Source organism: Protopterus annectens, chromosome 11.part0, assembly GCF_019279795.1.
Source record: "Protopterus annectens isolate FY-2018-M chromosome 11.part0, PAN1.0, whole genome shotgun sequence".
Classification (NCBI taxonomy): domain Eukaryota; kingdom Metazoa; phylum Chordata; order Ceratodontiformes; family Protopteridae; genus Protopterus; species Protopterus annectens.
In genome coordinates this window covers 468,068,997-468,091,746 of record NC_056745.1, presented here as the reverse complement: position 1 = coordinate 468,091,746, position 22,750 = coordinate 468,068,997, and the positions used below count along the sequence as shown (strand labels likewise).

The 22,750-nt window shown below is 42.5% G+C and overlaps 1 protein-coding gene across 2 annotated transcripts in view; it reads right to left on the bottom strand.

The window, feature by feature from the left end:
* The window catches only part of GLIPR1 (GLI pathogenesis related 1), a 1,221,813-nt gene that overhangs the window by 17,813 nt on the left and 1,181,250 nt on the right, over positions 1-22,750 (bottom strand). The window contains exon 5 of one of the 2 annotated variants that reach the window (XM_044087975.1): positions 11,149-11,370. The exons of the other annotated variant lie outside the window; for it this stretch is intronic. Coding sequence (XP_043943910.1) covers positions 11,213-11,370 — 158 coding nt within the window. The 3' untranslated portion in view covers positions 11,149-11,212. Of the gene's footprint in view, positions 1-11,148; positions 11,371-22,750 lie in introns of those variants that run through there. 2 annotated transcript variants of the gene reach the window in all.

Below are 22,750 nucleotides of genomic sequence, written 5' to 3'. Positions count from 1 at the left end.
TGTCTGAATTCCTAACATTTCAGATTTCTTAAGTTTAACATCTATGAAACCTATTTCCTCGGATGATATTTTGCTAGAAAACTTTAAGAAAGAAATAGTACCATGTAAAAATTCAATGAATGCATTTAACTCATCATATGTACCTGTCCACAGAAAAAACATATCGTCCACAAATTGAGTATACCATTTCACATGTTCTTTATAAATTTCATTAACTAAGAATGAGTTGCATTCCCATTCAACAAGGGCCAAGTTGGTGTAGCTGTTGGCACAAGGAGTGCCCATCACTATGCCAATCTTCTGTAAATATAGATCATCCCTAAAACAAAAAACATTATTCTCTAAGATAATTTCTAGAAGTGAACACAGTAGATTAATTTTATCATCAGAGTAGAAACGCTTAACATGCAATAGATGTCTAATGTTCTCAACACCCCAGGTATTGGGGATAACTGTAAATAATGATGTAATATCCATATTTACGAACAAATAGTGTCCTGTAACTTTCTTAGTTTCATCATAAAGTTTTTCTAAGAACATATTAGTATCCTTGAGTACACTACTGCACATCTCAAGGACTGGATGTAAGCACTTTTCAATGTAAATGGACGGGGCTCAGTTATCCAGCCTCTGCTAGAAACAATAGGTCTCTTCGGAGGGGGTACGCAAGTTTTTATGCACTTTTGGTAGCCCATAAATAGTGGGGTACAATGGTGTATCCACAGTAAAATACTTAAAAATTTCTTCAGATATTCTCCCTTCAACCAGTAGGTCAAAGATCATAATAAACACTCTTTCTATAATGGCTTTGGCTTGTAATGAAGTGATCTTATGAAAGGTACAATTGTCATTCAGTAACAAGGACATCTGTGAAAAATATAGATCTTTATTGAGCACCATTACCCCTCCGCCTTTGTCAGCAGGTTTTGTCTCAATAGAATGTAAACATTTCAATTCATACAAAGCACTATTTTTGACTTTAATTAGATTATAATAATTACATTGAGTCCCCTCTTCAAAAATGTGTCTAATTTCATGTTCACATACTAAAACAAAGGTATCAACCACTGGATGCATTTTTGGAACGAAAGTGCTAGGTTTAACAAATGTAGAACGAACATTATCAGTGTTTTTATAGATAGTTTTTAGAGTGAGGGTCCTAGCAAACAGTCTCAGTTCCTGTAGGATGTCTGCCAGGTCGGTCCTCTGGGTCGGGATGAACGACAACCCTTTACCTAAAACAGAAATCAGTGTTTCAGTCAATGAAATGTCAGATATATTTAAGACCAAACCTTTGAGACTTGGCTCCGAATTAATCTCTGCTGCTGCATCGGAGCAGCCTGTCTGTTCAAACCATTGCCTTCCCATCCTCGACTCCTTGATCTTTCCTTGATGGGCAGCAGTTCCTGCAGCTGAAAAGGTATAGGTGGCATCTCCCTCTATCGTCTCCTCTCTACCAAAAAGGATCTGGAGGCTGTTTCCTGATTAACATTAGTGATGCTATTACACTTAACCAAATTCACTGTAAACTATTCTGAGCATTTTGCAGACGTAGATGTCTGTGTCATTTCAACCAACCTTGCTTGCACATTAACTTCTTCTTCCACCTCTGTAACTGCTGTTGGTAATTGCAAGAAGTTTGAAACAACATACCTTTTAAGTATTTTAAAAGTTTTTTTATAGTCTTTTTTACAAAGTGTTTCTATTCTTGTTTAATCATTTAATTATTGTCTGATTGCATGATTGATTGATTGTTGATTGAAATGTATTTACAAGTGAGTGCATTTTTGTTTGAATGTAGCCTGATGAAGCGATTATTGAGATTGTGAAAGCGCTTACTTTGTGGAGCTCTCTAATAAAGTGTGCTTCTTATGCATCATTAAGTGGTCGTGCACAGTACTTTACACAGCTGTGGTGGTTTGTCTAAGCTCTCTTTTTCTATTACATTCATAGGGACATCAGGGTACTACAGAAAGTTCGTCCCCAGTTATAGCACCATGGCTGCTCCCCTCCCAGACCTGACAAGGAAAAACAGGCCAGATAAGGTAGTGCGGACCCCGACATGTGAGCAGGCATTCCAGAAGCTTAATGTAGCTTTGGGAGCCCCCATGTGTTAGCTAGTACAGATTACAGCAAATAATTTGTTGGGCAAGTGAATACTTTGAACCATGGGGTGGGGGCTCTACTTAGCCAGATTTCTTCAGAGGGAGAAGAGCACCCAGTGGTTTATCTTGGTCATAGGCTCCAACCCAGGAAGGAATGCTATGCAGCTGTAGAAAAGGAATGTTTAGCCATAGTGTGAGCACTGCAGAAACTTCAGCCTTACCTGTATGGAAGGAAATTCACTGTACTTACAGATCACAATCCCCTAACATGGTTACATCAAGCCAGCCAGCAAAATGCTAAGTTGCTAAGATGGAGCCTAGGGTTGCAAACATATATGTCAGTGCATTACCGCAATAGGGTTAGCAATGCCAATGCAGATGGGCTCTCAAGACAGGGAATGGGGTAAGGTATAGTCATATAGAACTAACCCTCTCAAGCAACATTTCTCAAGGGTCACTTGATAATCTAGCTTGAGTTCTCCGGGTGGGAAGGGGGGTGGATATGTACAGGCTGGCAGCCTAGCTAGATAGAATTTTGTAAATAATTCTATGTTATTGTAAATATTAATATGATTCACAGGCTTGTGTAACAAATGTACGAAAATTGTGTTAGGTTCTGAGCTTCATAAATGTAACCACAGTGCACCCTGCTGGAGGAAAGCTGATAAGTGAGGGATTTTATAACTGTTTGATCTCAAGCTCAGAGACAGGATGGCTGGGCTGAAAATTCTTTCTATTGTTTTAAGACAAGAGATAATTACTAGGTTTTACATGTAAAATGTTTTTTATTGCTGTGGCTTCATGCAGGTGCAGATTACAAAAAGAAATGTTAAAATTGTAAGCTCTGTGAGCCTGGGAAACTTAAGTAGAAGTGTCAAGAATGATGTAATCTGAAATGACTCAGCAGTACTGTATATTAATTTAAGGACAGAATGAAAGAAGAGCATTTTGTATCTTGTCTTGGATCTAGTACGAACATCCACTCACCAGCACTTGCTTGCTCTGTATGTAATAGTATTTAGAACAATGATTTGTCTTAGAGTTAGATAGGAATTTAGCCAGATTAGTCTAGCTGTTTCCTATATTTGTCAGACTACCCTATAATATTGTTTTAAAGTATTTCCTGTAATTTCTGAACTCTGTAATATCATTGCATTGAAGTAATAAGTACTGTCTTGTGTTTTTATTTATTAAATATTTTAAACCATTTTAACTGTGGCTGTTTTGTGTAGAGATAATTTAAGCTCTAGAGTAGGTGCATGCATTTGGTGATATTGTACAAAGCCACTCCAATAGCCTTGCTGTTTGTCACACTTACTAACTGAATAATAATAATATTCACAGTAAAATGTGACACGCTTTGGGAAGGGCCATATTAGTAGCTGATAAATAGTGATTGGTAGCAGTGATTTCTACCTTATAGTCTGGAGTGAAGAGGATATAGCTGGAGAACCTGTGCCAGCCTTCCCCAGGAGTGTCTGTGTGTTTGTATACAACTCATATCTCAAAGTGTGTGTGTGTGTGTGTGTGTGTGTGTGTGTGTGTGTGTGTGTGTGTGTGTGTATATATATATATATATATATATATATATATATATATATATATATATATATGTGTGTGTGTGTGTGTGTGTGTGTGTGCACATGCATACATTGTGTATATATGTGTGTGGTGTGCATCTGCATATGTGTATACATGTGTGTAAATATTGTGGCGTAATGTCTATTGTGTCTGGCTAAGATGTCCCTCACTGTGGGATTGTTTCTGATACAGATGCCTTTGACAAAGGGTATACTGTGAGGAAAACATGCCACCCAAAATGAGTTGTTCATAGTACATGTATTGAGGGGGTGAAATTCAGACAGTCTAAACAAAATCAACGTTCAATATTCTTTTATACCAGAGGAAAATTGGCCTTGAGAATACTACAGTTTCTTTTTTAAACATCTTTATTGAACTATTATTTTAAGACAAAGGCACACATATTAATAGAAAAGAAAACAAATCATAATAATGTTTTTCATGCATTATAAATTCCATATACTTTTTTTTTATTTTTAAGAACTATCATTCACTCCAGCATTACATAAAATTGCTCAATTCCTGCCTTCCCTTAAACCTCACTGCTCCCGCAGAGCATTATTCTGCATGTATTATTCCCATAAACTCCAGTTATTTCTATGTAATTTTCTCCTTTCCTTTTCTAAATATCTCACTTCCAGTTCTTTTATATCTTTAACAGTATTCAGTATTTCAATTAAAGTTAATTTAGATTTTTAATTCCATTTTCTAGTTTTTGCTTTTTTTAGCAATCAATACAATTAAACTTAATAAGGATTTACTATGTCTAGGCAATTCAGATCCTGTGTCCCAACTCAAAAGAATAATCATAAAGCTGCAAGTTTCTTTTAAGACAGCAACTTGGCAACAGCAGTTATCTTGGTGGCGTTGTAACAGGACTCTGTCTTGAATGCTCCTGTGCATCTCACAGATCAACCTTATGCAGCTGTTTCAGGGTAAAGAAAATTAGAAGCTATGTACTTACCATAACTTGATATCTGTGTTGTTCATCTTCATTCTTCCTCACTATTGTGTTACAGATCCAACCATTGGATCTGACTCGGCTGCATTTTCCAGACTTAGATCCTAGTCTTGAGCTCCTCCGTCTACTCATAATGCTCCACATGCTCTACAGCTTCCTCAGACTTGAGTTTGCTGCCTTATTGACTACAGGATAAAGAGACAACATAGATGCAGAAGAAAACCAGAGGCTCAAACCAGGAGCATAAATGTTGCTATAAATTCCAAAGATCCTCCAAGAGCCACTAGGCTGGGGAATGGTTGGGAGGGAAGTTGAGGAAGAATGAAAATGGATGACACAGATGCCCAGTTATGGTAAGCATATAATTTCTAAATCTGATGTTGTCCTTTTCATTCTTCCTCACTACTGGGTCAGAGTCTGCAGTTATGTTACTCTTGGGTGGCCTCAAGGAATGATATGCCGAAGTACTGTTGAACCAAAGAAGTTCTACTTCTGAGACAATGTCCAAATTGTAATGCATCACAAAGGTACGAGTCTCTGATGCTCTGGAGTATAAAGCAGATTATGTAACCATAGATCTAGTAGAATGGTCTTTACAAGGGCAATGCAATTCCAGACCATTATTTAAATAAATTAGTGAAATACAGTCCATAATCCATTTGGCCAGTGTAACTTTGGAAACTGCCAAGCCTAGTTGGGTAGGAGAAAAAAAAGATACAAATAGCTGTTCAGATTTTCTGTACTGTTTTGTGCTATGAAGGTAGAATCAAAATTGTCTATGAACATCAAGAAGATGTAAAACATGTTTGGCCTTGTTAGAGAAATTTGGAAAGAAGACTGGTAATTGAATAGACTGGTTAATATTAGTCTCTGTGGCCACTTTAGGCATAAAGGTGGTATTAGTAGGGAGAGATACTCTTTCTTTATGAAAAAAGAAAACGAATGTAAGAAGGTTTAGATGACAAGGCCTGAAATTTGGAAATTCTTTTTGCACATGTAATGGCTACCAAAAATATGTTTTCCAGGAAATACATTTCATTTCATAATCCCTAGCTGGCTAAAAGGATTTTTGAGTTATGTTCTGAAGAATCATTGTACGATCCCATGTCAGAGTTGGATCTTTTATTGGAGGTCTAAGTAGAAAAATCTCCTTCATGAATGCCTTACATAATCTAGATGTAGACAGGGAAACAGAAACATTTCCAGTATTGAAGTTGGCCATGGCTGCTAGCTGAAGATTTATAGTAGAAAAACTAGCCCCTTCTGAGTCAACTAAGAAAAAGAAGGATATCAGAGGTAGGGAATGAGAAAGGATGTTGAGTTTCTGATGAGTGTTATAGGAGGTTCTATCTGGGTTTCAGAATCCATGGAAGGTAATTCAGATGAGACCAGAGAAAGGCAAACCATATATGATGAGACCAGTAGGGGGCAATGAGGTTTACTGAACTCTTCAGCTTTCTACAAAAAACTTTGTAATCAATGGTAGAGGGGAATAGGCATAAAGGAGACCAGAGGGCTAGTCATGAACCACAGCATCTCTTGGGGACTCCCCCAGAGGTGAGATCAGAGTGAAGTGCTTGTTGCAGTTGTTGTTCTGGGAAGAAGCAAAGAGGTTGCAACAAGGTTGGCCCCACTGGATGAAAATTAAGTACGCTACTGACTGATTGAAGGACCACTCTTGAGAAGACAGGATGGACCTGCTGAGTTTGGCTGCTAGAACGTTGGAGTTCCCCGGTATGTGTGTTCCACATAGAAAGTGGTCTGAAGATATCTCCCATTCCCAAAACCTTCATGGCCTGTCTTCACAATGGATATGAACAGGTTTCCCCCTTGTTTGTTGATGTACCAGACTACTGGAATGTTGTCTGTTTGAACTCCCATAGTCCAAAGGGGAGAACACCCTGAAAAGCCTGTAACGTTAAAAGGACCACTCTCTTTTTCAGAACACTGATATGTAATCTGGTCTCTATGCAAGCCCATGTGCTTTGGACCATCTTTCCCTTGAAATACCCCCCCACCCCACCCCAGCTTTGAAGCATCCGTGGTCACAGTGGCTGAGGGGGGGGGGGGGGGGAGAAGAAGAAAATGGCCTGCTAATGAACAGGTCATTCGAAAGAATCCACCATTGTAGATGATGTTTGCAAATCAATGTTAGTCTGATAGGAACAGATACAAGCTGGTAAAGAATAGACCATTTAACAGCCAAAGTCTACTGGAGAACATGCATAAAAAACCTTGCTGATGGAACAAGAGTGGTAGCAGCTGCCATAAACCCAAGAACTTGATGTATCAGTCTTGCTGTTCGGGGCAAAATATCTAGAATGGTTTGTACTCGGTCTCTAAACATTTTTATGTGATGAGGAGGTAATGATGCCATTTGATTTGTAGTGTCCAGCAGAGCACCAATGAACTCCAGTTTATGTACAGCGGGGTTTGATTTGGCTAGAGTTAAGGTGATGATCAGGGAGATAGAAATTTGGAACATGTAGTTTCTGGCTTGAATAAGTTGAGGTTTGGTTGGGCAATAAGCAGCCAGTTGTCTAGATATGGAACACTCAGAATCCTTTCAGTCTCAGGTGAGCTGTAACTACTGCCATGCATTTGGAAAGCAGCCTACGGGGTGGTGGTGTGTCCCAAGGGCAGAACCCTGAATTGGTAATAACTGGCTCCCAGCCTGAAGTGCAGATGACTTCTGGAGTATTTGGTAGTACATGTCCTGTAAGTCTACAGAGCACCTCCAATCATCCTTTTGTAACAGTGGTAAGATGGACTAAACAGTAAGCATCCTCAACTTTGACTTCTTTATATACAGATTCAGATTGCTTAGATCCAGAACAGGTCTCAGGTCCCTGGTTTTCTTTGGCACTAAAAATAAGTTCCAAATCCTCTTTGGTTGGTTGCAACCTCTTGGATCACCTTTTTATTTTTGAGGTGGAAGGGAAAATGGCTAACCTCTGGATATTATGCTTAGCACAAGGCATTTTTTTTTGTCAGATTGGTCTAGGCACCTGGGTGAAACGTGAAATGACCCCCTAATGCCTACAGAGTCGAGCAGTTGGGCAGTGCTTCAGGAGCACTGATAGGGCGATCAGAAAAGGGCTCTCTGTAGCCCTGATTTTGCAGAATCCCTCTGCCCCTGGGGCAGCGTCTTTCATTAAACCGTCTTCCTATTCCTCTGGAGAAACAATCACCAAGTTGATTCTGAAAGGACCAATCAGACCCAGCTAGAAACCTCTATCATCACTCTTCACCTCTGAATACAAAATTGCGGACCAATACATAAGAAAGGGGAGACAAATGTCTAAAGAAAATAGGGACAGGTTTAAAAGAAAATGCTCCTATGAGCTCAGAAAGATGCTTGAATAACATGTTTGAGTTATTATGCATTTTCTTGAGGAAATGAAGTCTAAAACTCAAATATATGTCATCATTTAGTATTATTTAGGTATTTCAATCCTCATGATTTGCTAGATAGCCACAAATTGTATGAGGAACAGAGCAAAGGTAAGAGGTGAAAAAGTGGGCATTCTGCAAATTCTTGATAGTTGAAAGGTATCACCTTACTGAATGGGAAGAAATATATCTCCAAAGCACATCTCTCAGTGCAAGAGAGCCAAACAAGACCAACAAAAGCACTAAAAGGAATAGCCCCCAGGATTGCTCTTAACAAGTCGGGAGCCACTCGAGCACCTGGAGAGTGCCAGCACACACATTTTGAAAGACTTGAAGTCAAAAATTCAAAAGTATGCATCAACAGGTCATTCCAGTGATCTGTCAGAATTTCTGAGATCCCAGGAAAATGGACCACACAGCCAAGAGGAATGCTCTGAACACTCAAAGTATGAACTGTGGAAAAGTCTGACAAAAACTGGGAGGGTAGGGGGAAGAGCAGAAGGGCAAAGACCTTAGACAGGGACTGCTTCCCAAACATTGCCAAGAAAACCATACTTGTCCTGGTACGCACATACCTGAAAGGCTTGAAATCCCAAAGTAAGAATGTGCCAGATATAGAAGCTTGACTGGTCCTGAAAAAGCAGGACACAGCAGCATGCCTCAGCAAAGCAGTGAGGACAAGGTCCAGGAATGCTCAACAGACAGATCAGAGACATTGAAATGAAAATAGCTCGATACCGGAAAAAGCAACCAATCCTTCGGATCTGGGGAGCACTCCAGATCTGAATGAAGCCATGCCAGTGTAGTTGCTCTGGACCCAAAAGTGCTAGATCCAAGAAAGGCCCAGGCCTTTCTGAGAACCCAGCATCAGTTGGATCCTAGACTGGGATCTGAGGTAAGAGAAGATGAAGAGGATTCTAGGTGACTGGATCCAAGGAGTATTTTATGATCTGTGGAGTTCTCCACACACCTCCAGTGCAAGGCTGCTGTTTGCTACTTGTGTCTGGTAGCAAGGTTCTTATCAGTCAGCTCTGAAGGACTAGGATCCAATGACATTCTGCATACCATAGTAATATGCCTCATGAAGGTGAATCTTTCAGATCCAGGGGGGACTCTGGATCTGAAGGAGGCTCTAGACAATTCAGACCCAATGCACTGGATCCAAAATCCTAGTGTGTTTTGTTCTTTTTCTTTAAATTGGGGGCAGGGGTTGAGCCCTAATAGATACCAGCAACACTCCAAAAAGGCTGGACAGCTGTTTTAAGATATCAGCAACACAGGTCCTGGAAAAGGCAGCCCAAAGTGGCGGCACAAGCTCAAGAACAGACAAAAGTCTGTGCTCAACTAAAAATTTTTAGACAGAAAGGACAGCTGATAGAACAGAAGGTTTCCTGTCAGCTCGAAATTTTTTTTTTGTCACCAGCACTCAAAAAACATTCGGAAAACAAGAGTCCCGCTTTCATCTGGCAACATCCACCACTGCTCCTAGGTGCTGAGCCCTCAAAAGAGACTGAAATAAGAGGTATCGATCTGGACACACTAAAATGATCCATACAGCAGGGGCAGAACTCTGTGAACAGCAAGAAAACATCAAGAAAAACAGCAGTATTAAAAGGCTTCATACAAGGCAATACTATCTAAAGGTTCTGTTGTATGGCATAAGGTCCATGCTAAAAAAATGAACTATCCAACAAATCCGCTGGTCAGAAAAAAACAGCAATCGCTAGAAAAAATCCCCACAAAGTTATTAGGAAAAGTTTACACAACACATGTAGCCCGCAAAACATCCTGACCCGGGTTGTAAGAAGTCTGGGAAGCCACCAACCAGAATGAAGCCGCATCATAACTCTCAACCTCTTACAACAAGAAATCTGGACAAAACCAAAAAAAAGTGGGACAAGGTGCAAAAATAGGGACATTTTTTTTTTACAAAATTAGAAAGTTGATGGAGATTGTGCGTTAGTATGAATTTTCTGAAGGACATGAGTACCATAACTTCCTGCAGTGGCAGAGAAGCCACAAAGAAGGCTACACATAAAAACAGGAAGACCAGAGAACACATCAATGATGTACCTAAGGGAACAAGTACATGAGACATAAACTTTAAACAGAGAAAGGCAAAAATCACCATAATTGGGCTTTACAAAGAAAATCTACAAAACCTGAAGCTGGAGGAAGACAGACAGCAAATCAGGAAGGAAGAAAAAAAAAAAAACAGGCAGAGAAGAAACTATGAGAAAAACAAAATATATAGTAAAAAAAAAAAATATATATATATATATATATATATATATATATATATATATATATATATATATATATATATATATATATGGCTGCGGTGGTGGTGCTGCGGTAGCGTTGTCGCCTCACAGTAAGACGTTGTCGTGTTCGATTCTCAGCTAAAGCGTCTTCTGTGTGGAGACATTCGTGAATGGGCGTATCTTCGTTGAAGGTTGTGCGTCAGGCCTGGCATGTCCGTACGTAAAAATCTACTGGCAATCATTAGCGGACTGGAGTTCTGCTGTGGCGACCCCTAACCGGGAAAAGCCGAACACACATACATACATAGATGTATACTGCAGACTTCTGAGGGAGGAATGAGCTATCAAGGAGACATTAATTAAGAAGTTAAAAGCTATAAATTTAAAAATACGTTTCTTTACAGCTCAGGACTTCGGACTCTTACATCTTATCATGTCTGAAAGCAAACAAGATTTGAAGAAGGTGTAGAGACTGTAGAGCATTATGGGATGAGGGAGGGGCTTGAGACTAGGATCTAAATCTGGAAAATGTGGCTGAATCGGATCCGATAGTTGGATCTGTAACCCAGTAGTGAGGAAGAATGAAAAGGCAACATGAGATCTAAATATACATATTTACAATAACTTTTGAATATTAACTACAGAAATTGTATACATATTTAGACTAAATAGACTTAAGCTGGGACAACAGAAACTACCAGGACTGACACTGCACAAAATGAGTTATGCTGGAGCAACTGAACATAAAAAGAAACAGATAAGACTAGTCTATTTTAAACATTTAAATAACACTTATCTTGCTTTTAATACTGGCCGTTTTACTCATCATGCAGTAAGCCACTGGTAACAATTTAACTTTTATTACATTGAGTTTGACAGAATAATTCACAGGCATTTAGGAAACATTACTATTGCTCATACACAAACATATTTGGAAATTTTTTCTGTAACATAAATACAGCAAGAAAAGTCAGTAGAAACAGTATGACTCGTATGACTAAGGAAGCGATGCAGTAACTATCACATGACAAATGTGAGTCCCAGCCTGGGTTCCATTCACCGTAGCCTGTAAAAAGTAAAAGCAAGCATTTTAGATCAATGTTCTTTAAATTTAATATTTAAAAATGTACTTAAAAAAGTTCTCGTGCACACTTTTCTGTGTCTCTCTTTCTGAGGTACCTGATGAAAGAGATAAATGTCAGTACCTTGTATTATCAGTCAAATTAATATGAACAAAGAAGTTGACTGATGAAGAAGACAAGTAATATATCAAATTTGATTCAGGCTTTCAGTTTTGCAGCTAATACATCTGTGGTTGCCGGTCACTTGTCTGCTCCATTTCCTATCTTCTGCTTATACCAATCTTGCTTGAATCGATTTGTTGATGTACTCTCCACCATTCCAGGCTTCCTAAACTAAAGACTTGGAACTTCAAGCTTCCAGGTGCCACTTTCTTCTCCCTTCTCCTATCAGCTGGATTCTCATCTTCACTCTCCTCATCCTCCCCATTCTGATCCAGCGACAACAAAGTGCCTCCATACCATGTCTGCATATGCCTTTATTTCTTCCACATTTAGGCTAGATATAGCCTTCAATGTTTCTTCCTACTCTAAACTGCCTCGTTACTCAAAACATTGTGCATACGTACTGTCCAAAAGCTTGATGCCGTGATATCTGCAGGTTCCAAAGAACTGTACACATTATTCTGTGTGTGGATGTTATCTGCTCTCTTTACACTGGAAAAGCATCATCAATCTTTTCTGAGTTCATCATGTAGCCTAGCCTCCTGTTGCATTTCTTCACAACCCACTTGTTCTATGTGAAATTAATGAGTTAAATGGGATTTCATTTTATTTATGTAATGACAGAAGGAGACAATAGGTCTATGTAGCCTTCCCTAAAATACAATTAGCAATTTATCTACTCTGCAGCTCTTCCTTTCCTGGTTTTCTACATACCTCATGCTGGGTTGAATGCCACAGCTGATAATTTTACCAGTGATGAACCGGCAGTGTGAACCCTGACTCTAAATGATGGTCACTGTTAATGTGACACCCCAAACACATGGAAAAATGTGAAAAAAATGTGAAAAACAGTGTTATGGATGGATGGATGGATCTGCCCAGGGATTCCTGCTGAACTTTCGTCTAGCTGTGCTCTCATAGTTCGTACTTTAATTCAGCTTCACAACCATGTTAGCCTCAGCAAGTTGTAATTAAGGGTAAACCATTATTCCTAACTACTACACCAGTTCTGATGTTTGTGCCATTAGTAAACAGACTGATTTTTTTTACTTTGCTAGTTATGTACTGGCACAAACATAGCAAACAGGACCAGAACTAATACTGAAACTTGCAGCACTACATTATTTACTGAGTTCTGACAAAGCAACCCTCCCAAATCACCTTCTTCTTTCCTGTTTGATATCAAATTTCCTCTGACCCAGCAATACTAGATCACATCATCATGCCTCCTCTATGACACAGTGTCAGAGGTATTGCTAAACCCCATTTACAGAACATACACTGAACCCTTGTTTATTTCTACTTGGCTCAATCACATTGCTGTATTAAACTACACTGTTATGGCCTACACGGTCTGGTAATAAGCCAGCCTACCCATAAGAATTCTTTACAAAATATTCCAGGTAATGGAAGTGAGATTCTCTGTCTCTTGTCTGGTTATTTCTTGAGAGCTCAGTCTTGTAACACCACCACTGTGGCTACCCAGCTGAGTTTAACAAAAGCGTATATGGGATTTACCAAACGCTTTCCAACTACTTCTGACATTTTAACTGGCTACTGTGACTTATCACTCCACAACATCCTGAGTTTATTTCATCCTCTTGTGTATACCCTATTTGGCACCCCAAAAGTCTGATTCTTACTATTCATAACATATTTTCCTCCCCTCCTAGGCTGATGCTCAGTTGTATTATTATGTCATGAAATGATATGTGAACATTTCATTAATGCTTCTCCTGAATGGTTCGACAGCACATTCACATCAGAATTTCAGTTTGTACACAGAAAGATAAATCTTGTTTCATAAAATGAGGTACTCAATATAAAATAAAAAGAATAAAAAGAAGCCTCTGTAAATTCCTCTCTCTCTCGCTCTTAATCATCAGACAGATGGGTTGTATCTTGCAAAGGATACTATAAGTCTGTCCATCATACCAAAGCTTAAGTGCTTCTTCACACACACCGTACGTCCAACCTTAGACCTAGGTTGCACTAATGCTGACAGATAGGATGACTTCCAAAGCTTCTAAGCAGACTGGGAGGGGTTAAGTATAACAGAAATGGAATCCAGTAATGCTTGAAGTATAGTTCTGGCAAAACTTGTCCTTACTCTAGAGAAGGCATCAATTTTGTAATGCTTGGTAAAGGTATGAATGGAAGACCAGGCAGTTTGCCTCTAAAAACATATATGGAGTCAAGCTCTTTGAAGAAGACTCCTGAAAAAACTACAACCCTTACAGTATGAGCTTTGACATACCTTTAGAGGGATTTCCCATGAAAAGAATAAAAAAAAGAAATGGACAGCATGGGAAATGCCTCTGGAAATGGTCTGCTTAGATAATGAGAGACACTGCTTTTTGCTCTCAAAGGAAGTAATCGGTCAGATTTTCTGATCTCTCATATCTCTCAGCCAATCGGGGACAGATCTCAGCAGAACCAGGGACAAAACTAGAAGTAATCAGGGACATTTTTAAAATGTTAGTACTAGTAATTAACATGGTTCAGGTAAAATCTAAGATGCCTGTGTTCATCAAGTAAATGATGGATCCTTTCTGCCTTATTTTGAGGATGATGAGAAATGCAAGGAGGTGAATGCAATGATTCAGAGACCTTTTAGAAATAACTGTAGGCATAAAGGACAGTTTAATTCTAAGGGATGCCCTGTCCTTATGAAATACAGAAAAGGCAGAATAACCATTATGGCTTGTAATCCAGAACCTCTCTTAGCAGATGGTAAGGCTACAAGAAGAATGGTATTCCATGTACAAAACTGTAATGATACGGGAAAAGTAGGTTTAAAAGTTTGTGAAGTTAATTTCTCCAAGACAAAATTCATGTGTTGTGGGAAGGAATACATTTTTTGGAGAGTCTGATGCGCAAGATGCCTATTAAGAACTGCTTGACCTCACAACATGAAGAAAGTGGTGGATCTATACGTAGACAAGCTGAAATGTCTGACAAATGTACCCTGACAGAGGTATATGCCAAGTCAGAATCAAGCAGCTCACACAGACTTTTCATAATAGAAGGTATCCCTGATTGGTACATATCCAATCTGCTTTTATGGCACCAAAATGAAAATCTTTCCATTGTGATATGTATAATTTTCTAATTATACACTTTCTAGCCCCCTTTATTATTTGTAGCATGACCTCTGAATAAAGTTCCATAAAAGTAATTAAAATACTATCATCCATACTGTGAGATTGAGTGCTTTCAGGCTTGGATGAATTACAGAACCTTTGTACTTGTGAGGAAGTCCATCATGTAGGGTAATATGCAGTGATTGCTGCTGGCTATGTGGAAGCTATGGGGAAGAGAAGGCAGACTAAATGCTGTCTTGGCAAAAAGGAAATCATAAAGAGAATGTTATGATTATCACTTTGAACCTTCAGGAGAGAATATTGGATGACAAGATAGAGGGAAAAGGCATAAAGAAATTGCCTTTTATATGGGAAGAAGCATAAATTCATTCTCTAGGATTCCTAGCAAGAAGCCCTGGAAAAAAATATTCTGAGTTGATTGCTCAGAGTACATGCAAAACTATCCAATTTTGGTGCACCCTACTGCTGGACAATTCAAAGGAAGACCTCTATGTTCAAGACACTTGTGAAGGTTTGCCGTGGATCTGCTCATGTATTTGTCCAAGGTGTTCTGCTCAGTTCTGAGAGAATGCAAACTGCTTTGGGGGAAAAGACTGTGTTTAATTGCAATGTTCCAAGCTACCACTGTCAGTCTGCATATGTAATACAAGTTTGTGCCAGTACTAGTTTGCTGATGCACCGCATGACACTTTTATTGTCTGTAAAATCTGGAGAGTTCCTGGGGACAAAAGGAGATGGACAGGTTGGACAGCAAGAATTAAGGATTTCATTTCTTTTCATATTTATATGCTCTCTTCTGATCTTCTTTTGACTAAAGTCCCTGTACCTTGAAACCCTTTGAACAAGCCCCCCCAGCCATATCTGATGCATCTGCAGAGACCTTCTGAAGAGGACAGAAGAGAGAATCAGCAAAGGAGCTCCTGGGTTTACTCTTATCTGAGTGATCCACCAAAAAAAATAAGTTATGTACTCACAATAATGTTCCATGTGTGTTGTTCATCTTCACCTTTACTCTTACTAGGTTGGGTTCGGACACGATCCTCAGATCCGTCTCAGCCTCATTTTCAAGCTCTAGGTCCTCTGCCAGCTTGTGGCTCACTCCCTATCCCAGCACACACTGGAACCATCCCCAGATCTTGTTTGCACTAAATGTATAGAGGAATGGCTAACTCCAAGGAAGGATTAAGAGGCTGATGAAGAAGGGCAGAGGTCAATGGGATCAAATTTGGTTAGACTTGGTCTTCTAAAAGTAAAAGGAAAGGAAAGGGGAAGAAGGGTGGGATGTAAGAATGAAGGCAAAGATGGACAACATACATGAAATGTTATGATGAGCACATAGCTTTTTATGTGATGTTGTCCTATCTTTCTTTCATTTTTACATGGTTGGGACAGCATCCCTAGTACATTGATTCTTGGGTGGCTCACAGGAGAATATTCCTCAGAACCATGGACCCAAAGGAGGCTCTATTCCTAAAGGCCAAATCAACTTTGCAATGAGTAATAAAAGTATGCTGTTTAGCCCATGTTGCTGCAGCACAAATAACATCAATTGGTACCTTAGTCAGAAAGGCTGAAGACATAGCAATGGATCTCGTGGAATGGACCTTACCTTTTTTGGGAGTTCTCTGTTTGAGACTTGTAAATAAAAGTTATATAATCTGAAAGCCACTTAGAAAGTGTAACTTTAGAGACTGAGGATCCCTTCTTTGAATCTGAAAAAGAAACAAATAACTGATCAGATTTTCGGAATGCAGTAGTTCTATGTAGGTAAAAACGTAACTGTCTATGCACATCTGGTTGATGTAACATGTACTCTGCTTTGTTCTCATAATTTGGGAAGAAAACTGGTAACTCAATACTTTGATTCAAATTTGTCTCTGAAACCACCTAAGGTAAAAAGGAGGGGGTTAGTTCACAAAGACACACTGTCTCTATGGAAGAGCAAATAAGGGGGGTTTATAGACAATGCTTGCAACTCTGACATCCTTCTGGCAGAGGTGATTACTACCAAGAAAATGTTTTTCCAAGTAAAAAAAATTAATTCACAAGATGATGCTGGTTCGAAGGGAGAAATTATACGAGATAGAATGAAATTTAGTTCCCATGGTGCTGGAAGGTCTCTGATAGGTGGTCTTAAGAGCATAGTACCTTTGAGAAAAGCCTTGCATAGCTTATGAGATATATTAGAACCAGAGTCTCCCAAATGAAAGTTTAAGATTACGGCTTGCTGACCCTAATAATAGCTGCAGCTGGGCTCTCACTGAAAAGTTTTGCTAGGAAGTCCAGAATAAAACTAACAGGAGCATAAAAGGGATCCATATGGTTCTAGGTAGCCCATAAACAGAACCTTTTCCATTTGCTTTTATAAATCTTCCTCATTGAAGCTTTATGAGAAGAAATAAGAATATGTTTAACTCCAGAAGAGAGGGTTGGAAATTAGAAGTTATGTACTCACCATAACGTTCCATCTGAGTAGGTACTTCATTTGTCTGCAACCTGTGGGTCTCGGATCCGACCTCAGATCCGACCGGCAGCTTTCCAAGCTTCAAGATCCGAGCTCCTAGCTCCTCCCCTCTACCCAGAATCCCCTGTCACCACCACACTACCTCAGATCAGTTTTGCTGTATCACCTGAAAAACCTGTAATAAACAGGTTCAGATATTCTCAAGAATCATAAAAGATCCTAGAAACCCGATACAGGTTAGGGGGATGGCAGGGGGTATGGTTGCAGACAAATGAAGTACCTACTCAGATGGAACGTTATGGTGAGTACATAACTTCTAAATCTGAAGTAGTTACTTCATTTGTTCTGCAACCTGTGGGACAGAGTCCCCAGCTACCTAAACAAAGAAACCTGGGTGGTCTATGGAAGGATATTCAGAAGCACCGCGCAGCCAAAGGACGCCCTGCTTCTAGATATCATCTCCAGCTTATAATGAGAAATAAACGTATGAGCAGAGGACCAAGTGGCTGCTGAACATATGTCGTCCAATGGCATCCTGGACCAGAAGGCTGCAGAAGTTGCGATGGACCGTGTGGAATGTGCACGAATTTTAAATGGGGTTGTTTTGCCCGATGCTTTATAAGCCTGAGAAATACACTGACAAATCCAATTAGCCAGTGTCACTTTGGATATAGGTTTTCCCATGGATGAAGGAGCAAATGACACAAACAGTTGATCAGCCTTACGAACGTCTTTGGTCCTGTGCAGGTAAAAACGCAACTGTCTATGTACATCTAGTGTATGCAACATGTATTCTCCCTTATTTTGAAAATTTTTGAAAAACACTGGCAGATTGGTAGTCGGATTGATATTTGCCACAGATGCCACTTTTGGTAAAAAAGACGGGTTAGTCCTGAGAGACACTCTGTCATTGTGAAAAATAAGATAGGGAGGTTTCATGCACAAAGCTTGGAGCTCTGAAACCCTTTTAGCAGAAGTTATGGCTACCAAGAATGCTGTTTTCCAGGACAGAAAATTAAGGGGTACAGAAGCTGCAGGTTCAAAAGGAGGTTTCATTAAGGCTTGCAGAACAAAGGTTAAGTCCCAAGGGGGAGTCACGGATTTCACCGGTGGCTTGAGAAGGAAAACGCCACGCAAGAATGTCTTACACAATTTTGTAGACGCTAGAGATCCTAATCCGTCTCCCACATGAAAATGGGATATTGCTGCCAACTGTACTTTTACCATTGATGCACTGGCCCCTTGTTCAAATATCATGGACAAAAAAATCCAAGACTGTAGGAATCAGAACAGTAAAAGGGTTGAGACCCTGGTTGTTAGCCCAGATAGAAAATCGTTTCCACTTGCTATTATAGATTTTCCTGGTGGACGGTTTATGAGCCGCTACCAGAATAGTTTTCACTGGTGACGAGATACCGGGAGTCCTTGCCATTAGTGGAACTGGATCAACCAAGCCACGAGCTTGAGGTTGACCAGGTTCGGTGTTGGGCACCCCGTTGGGTGCGATATCAGATCTGGAATGGGATCCAGGATTAAAGGGGAGGAGAGACTGTGAGACCGCAGGTATGGAAACCAGATTTGATGAGGCCAGAATGGGGCTATGAGGATAATTTTGCTCCCCAACCGTGCGGCTTTCTGAATGAACTTCGCCATGAGCAGAAGCGGGGGGTAAGCATAGAGTAGACCGGGAGGCCAAGCATGAATCAGAGCGTCTCTGGGGCTCTCCCCTTCTGGGGGAAGAATTGTGAAGAACTCGCTGCATTTTCTGTTTTGGAGGGGTAGCAAAAAGATCGCAGCGAGGCCGACCTCACTTGTGGAAAATTTCCTTTGCAACATTCGGATTGAGAGACCACTCATAAGGACTGAGAATTACTCGACTCAATTTGTCCGCCAGAATGTTGGATTGTCCCGGAATGTGCGTTGCTATCAGAAAGCGGTTGGTGGATATCGCCCATTCCCAAACTCTCATGGCTTCTCGACAAAGAGGGTAGGATCTGGTTCCCCCTTGTTTGTTTATATACCAGACCACTGACATATTGTCTGCCTGTATTGCAATCGTTCCTAGAGGTAGGAGGTCTTGGAGAGCCTGCAACGCTAGAAGCACCGCCCCATCTCCAGAACATTTATGTGCAAGGCGGTCTCCGACAAGGTCCACGTACCTTGGACGTTTCTGCCCAAACAATGCCCCCCCCCCCCACCCTAGGCGTGAAGCATCTGTGGTTAACGTGGCCTGGGGAGGGGGAATCACAAAGGGTCTCCCTTGCCTGAGTTCCGGGGAGTGAAGCCACCAAAGGAGGGATTCCCTGCAAACCCTGCTCAGGGGGATGGAAGTGTTCAATCGGTGGAGTAACAGTGACTATTGAACTTGGAGTGTCCACTGTAATATACGCATCCTTAGGCGAGCATGGAGAGAGAGGCCGATAGCCGCTGCCATCGAGCCTAGTGCTCTCAGGACTAACTCCGCCGACGGAGCTTTGGTGCGAAGAAGAGCCAAAACTTGGAGTGAGAGGCTGGACAGCCTGTCCGAGGTCAAGAAGGCCCGAGAAGATCGGGAATCTAGCCTGGCTCCTATGAAATCTAATGCTTGCACAGAATGAAGAAAAGACTTCGGTATGTTGACTGAAATGCCCAAGCTGTCGGCAAGAGACAGAACATAGTCCTTCGTGGTACAAAGTTGATGCCTGTTGGTTGCTGTGAGGAGCCAGTCGTCTAGGTACGGAAAGACCCTTATGCCCTGAAGCCTCAGGTGGGCCGCAACCACTGCCATGACTTTGGTGAACACCCTGGGAGCTGAGGTGAGTCCGAACGGAAGGACCCTGAACTGGTAATGACTGGCCCCTAGCCGGAAGTGGAGGAACCTCCTGGACCGTCTGTCCATTAGAATGTGGTAGTCTGGCTGGCCCTTGAGGTCTATAGAGCACATCCAGTCGTTCTCCTGCATTAAGGGGAGAATAGATTGTAGAGTGACCATCCGGAACTTTTCTTTGGGGACAAACATGTTCAGGGCGGACAAATCTAGAATGGGCCTGAGGTCCCCCGTCTTTTTTGGCACTAAAAAGAACCTTGAGTAGTAGCCCGATCCAGATTGGTCTGGGGGGACCCGCTGGATGGCTCTTTTTCCTAACAAATTTGAAATCTCTATGGTCGCCGCCTCTCTTTGATTGGGTGGGACATCGGGGAGGCGACCACCTGAGGGAGGGCGAAATAGGAAGGGAATTTTGTAGCCTCTGGATATAATTCGGAGCACCCATCGATCATTCGTGATGGACTCCCACATTGACAGGTGCTTCGTTAAATGCCCCCCAACTGCTTCCAGAGCTGGACAGTCAGGTAAGCCCTCAGGGCTGCTGCGCGAGTCTCTCGGAGAAAGGCTTCCTAGACCAGAAGTTACGCGGTCCCCCCCTGCCTCTGGGCCGGCATCCACCCTGCCCCCCTCTGCCTCTGGAGGGCGCGGAGTCCGAAGCTGGATAGGATTGCTGAGACTTGCGGAACCACAGCTTCTTTTGCCCCCACTGATTCCTTGAGAAGGAACGTTGGGGGCTCGAGAAGCGGACTCCGATGGCAGACAGCATCTTCCCGTCCTTCTCGCTTTGGACTAATGCATCGCGTACGGTCTTGCCAAAAAGTGAAGAGCCATCAAAGGGTGCGTTCGTGAAGGACGCCTTGAAAGGTTCTGCGAAATTACAAAGGCGGAGCCAGGCGTGGCATTGCAAGACAACACCTGCCCCGCTGGCCCTTGCGGCTCCCTCTGTAGCATAAGACAGTAGCCGCATGGGCGTATTTGAAATGGACTTGAGAGTGGCCATATGAGTCGAGAACACGGTTTTGTCCTCGACCGACATGGACTCTGGTGGAGCTGCAGTGTATTCCTTGATCAAATCCCGTTGCAGCCTGATGACATGCACCATATAATTCAGCGCCCTCACTGAGGAGGTTGCTGAAGCAAAGGTCCGCTTCCCTATACGGTCCAGTGCCTGGGACTCCTTGTCCGGCGGGTGGACAGTGGAGTTCTTCTGGGAGAGTTCTCTCTTAGTGGCAGCAGCCACCAACATGGCATCAACTGGAGACCCTTTGGCCCAAACCTGCCTATCTGAAGGGGGGCTAAGGATTTTATCCGGCCGGCGTGGGATAGGCTCAACGGTGTCGGGTTCCTGCCAAACCCTGGTAGTCAGGAGATCTACCAGGGGATCTGCCGGTGGGGACACCCAGGAGGTAGATGAGCCCACTTCAAATGCCTCCAGAAATACGGACTCATCTGAGGAAGGTTTTTGGGCAGACCACCCCCCCCAATACGCAACATTTCCATGATGTCTCCAAAGGAGACATCCTCAGGGGGTGACCTTGGGGAACCTTCCCTTTCCTCAAAGTCCGTATCTGTGGTGACGGACTCGGAGGAGTCCATGTGCCTCCTTTTACACGTCCGTTTACGAGGCACCTCCTCTGTGGGACTATCAGAAGAGGGCTCGTCAACGGCCTCTTGTCCCTCCGAGGGAACCAACTGGAGGGTCTGAGCAGGCTGTCCCGATGGAAGGATGATGGAAGGTAGACCCGTATGCAGTGAGGGAGCGGAAGGATCCAAAGCCTGAGTCGGGGACCTGGAAGACCTCGACAGTACCCTCTCCACTACCTCGAACGCCGAGGGAGAACTACTCTCTTCCGGCCCCGAGAGCAGTCTCCTCGGCTCCGAGATAGGGATCGGGGTCGGAGCCGAAGCCATCGGATCCGAAAGGGAGGTGCTCTCCGACATAGGAGGCGCCGAAGATGCACCCACTTCCACGGATCCGACACCAGGCCCACGGCCCCGAGAGCTCGGATCCGAGATACTCGAGGGTATGGTCGGCGTCGAGAAGGCTTTGGCCACCGGCACCGACAAAACCCCGGCTCCGAAAGGGCCTGGATCCGAAGACTCCAAAACCCGGATCCGGGTTGAAGAAGGAGAAATCGGGGCAAATATTGAAGCTGCACTCCCCCCCTGTGGGGGGGGAGGCAGGAGCACCTCCATCTGCATTTGGGTCTGCAGAAACCGATGCATCATCCTGTCCATATCGGCGTCGGAGAGAGACCTAGTAGATCTAGAGGAGGTCATAGAGGCGGGCCTGGAAGGCAGCCTCGACGACCTCGAGGGTGATAGGAGCTCCTCCTCCGGCTCCGGTGAGAAGGAAGGAGATCAGAGCCAAGAAAAAGAAGGTCCGGACACCCTCGGAGGTGATTTAACAGTCTTCAAAGGCGGAGCCGAGGGATGAGGCTCGGCTCGCCTCTTGTGTCTGTGCTTCTCCCTGTGCTTTTCCCTAGAAGGAGAAGACTGAACTTCCCTCGTACTCAAGGCAGTAGTAGGAGGTTGAGTCCCAGCCTGAGTTGAGGGAATCAGGGGTGACGAAGCTACCTGGGCAGCCTGCACCTTGGAGGGAGAGGAGGAAGAGGCCTCCTCCAGGGGAAGCAATCCCGCCAGAATAAGCCTGTTCCTCCTGTCCCTCACAGCCCGGGGGTTGAAGGCTGCGCAAACCTGGCAGTCTGAAGACAAAATGGGCAACCCCCAGGCATATAACGCACTGAGTGTGGCCATCAGCTGGGGAAAGCTTATGGTCACACCCAGTGCACTTTGAAAAAATAGCCTTATGGCCTTCGGCCATTTTC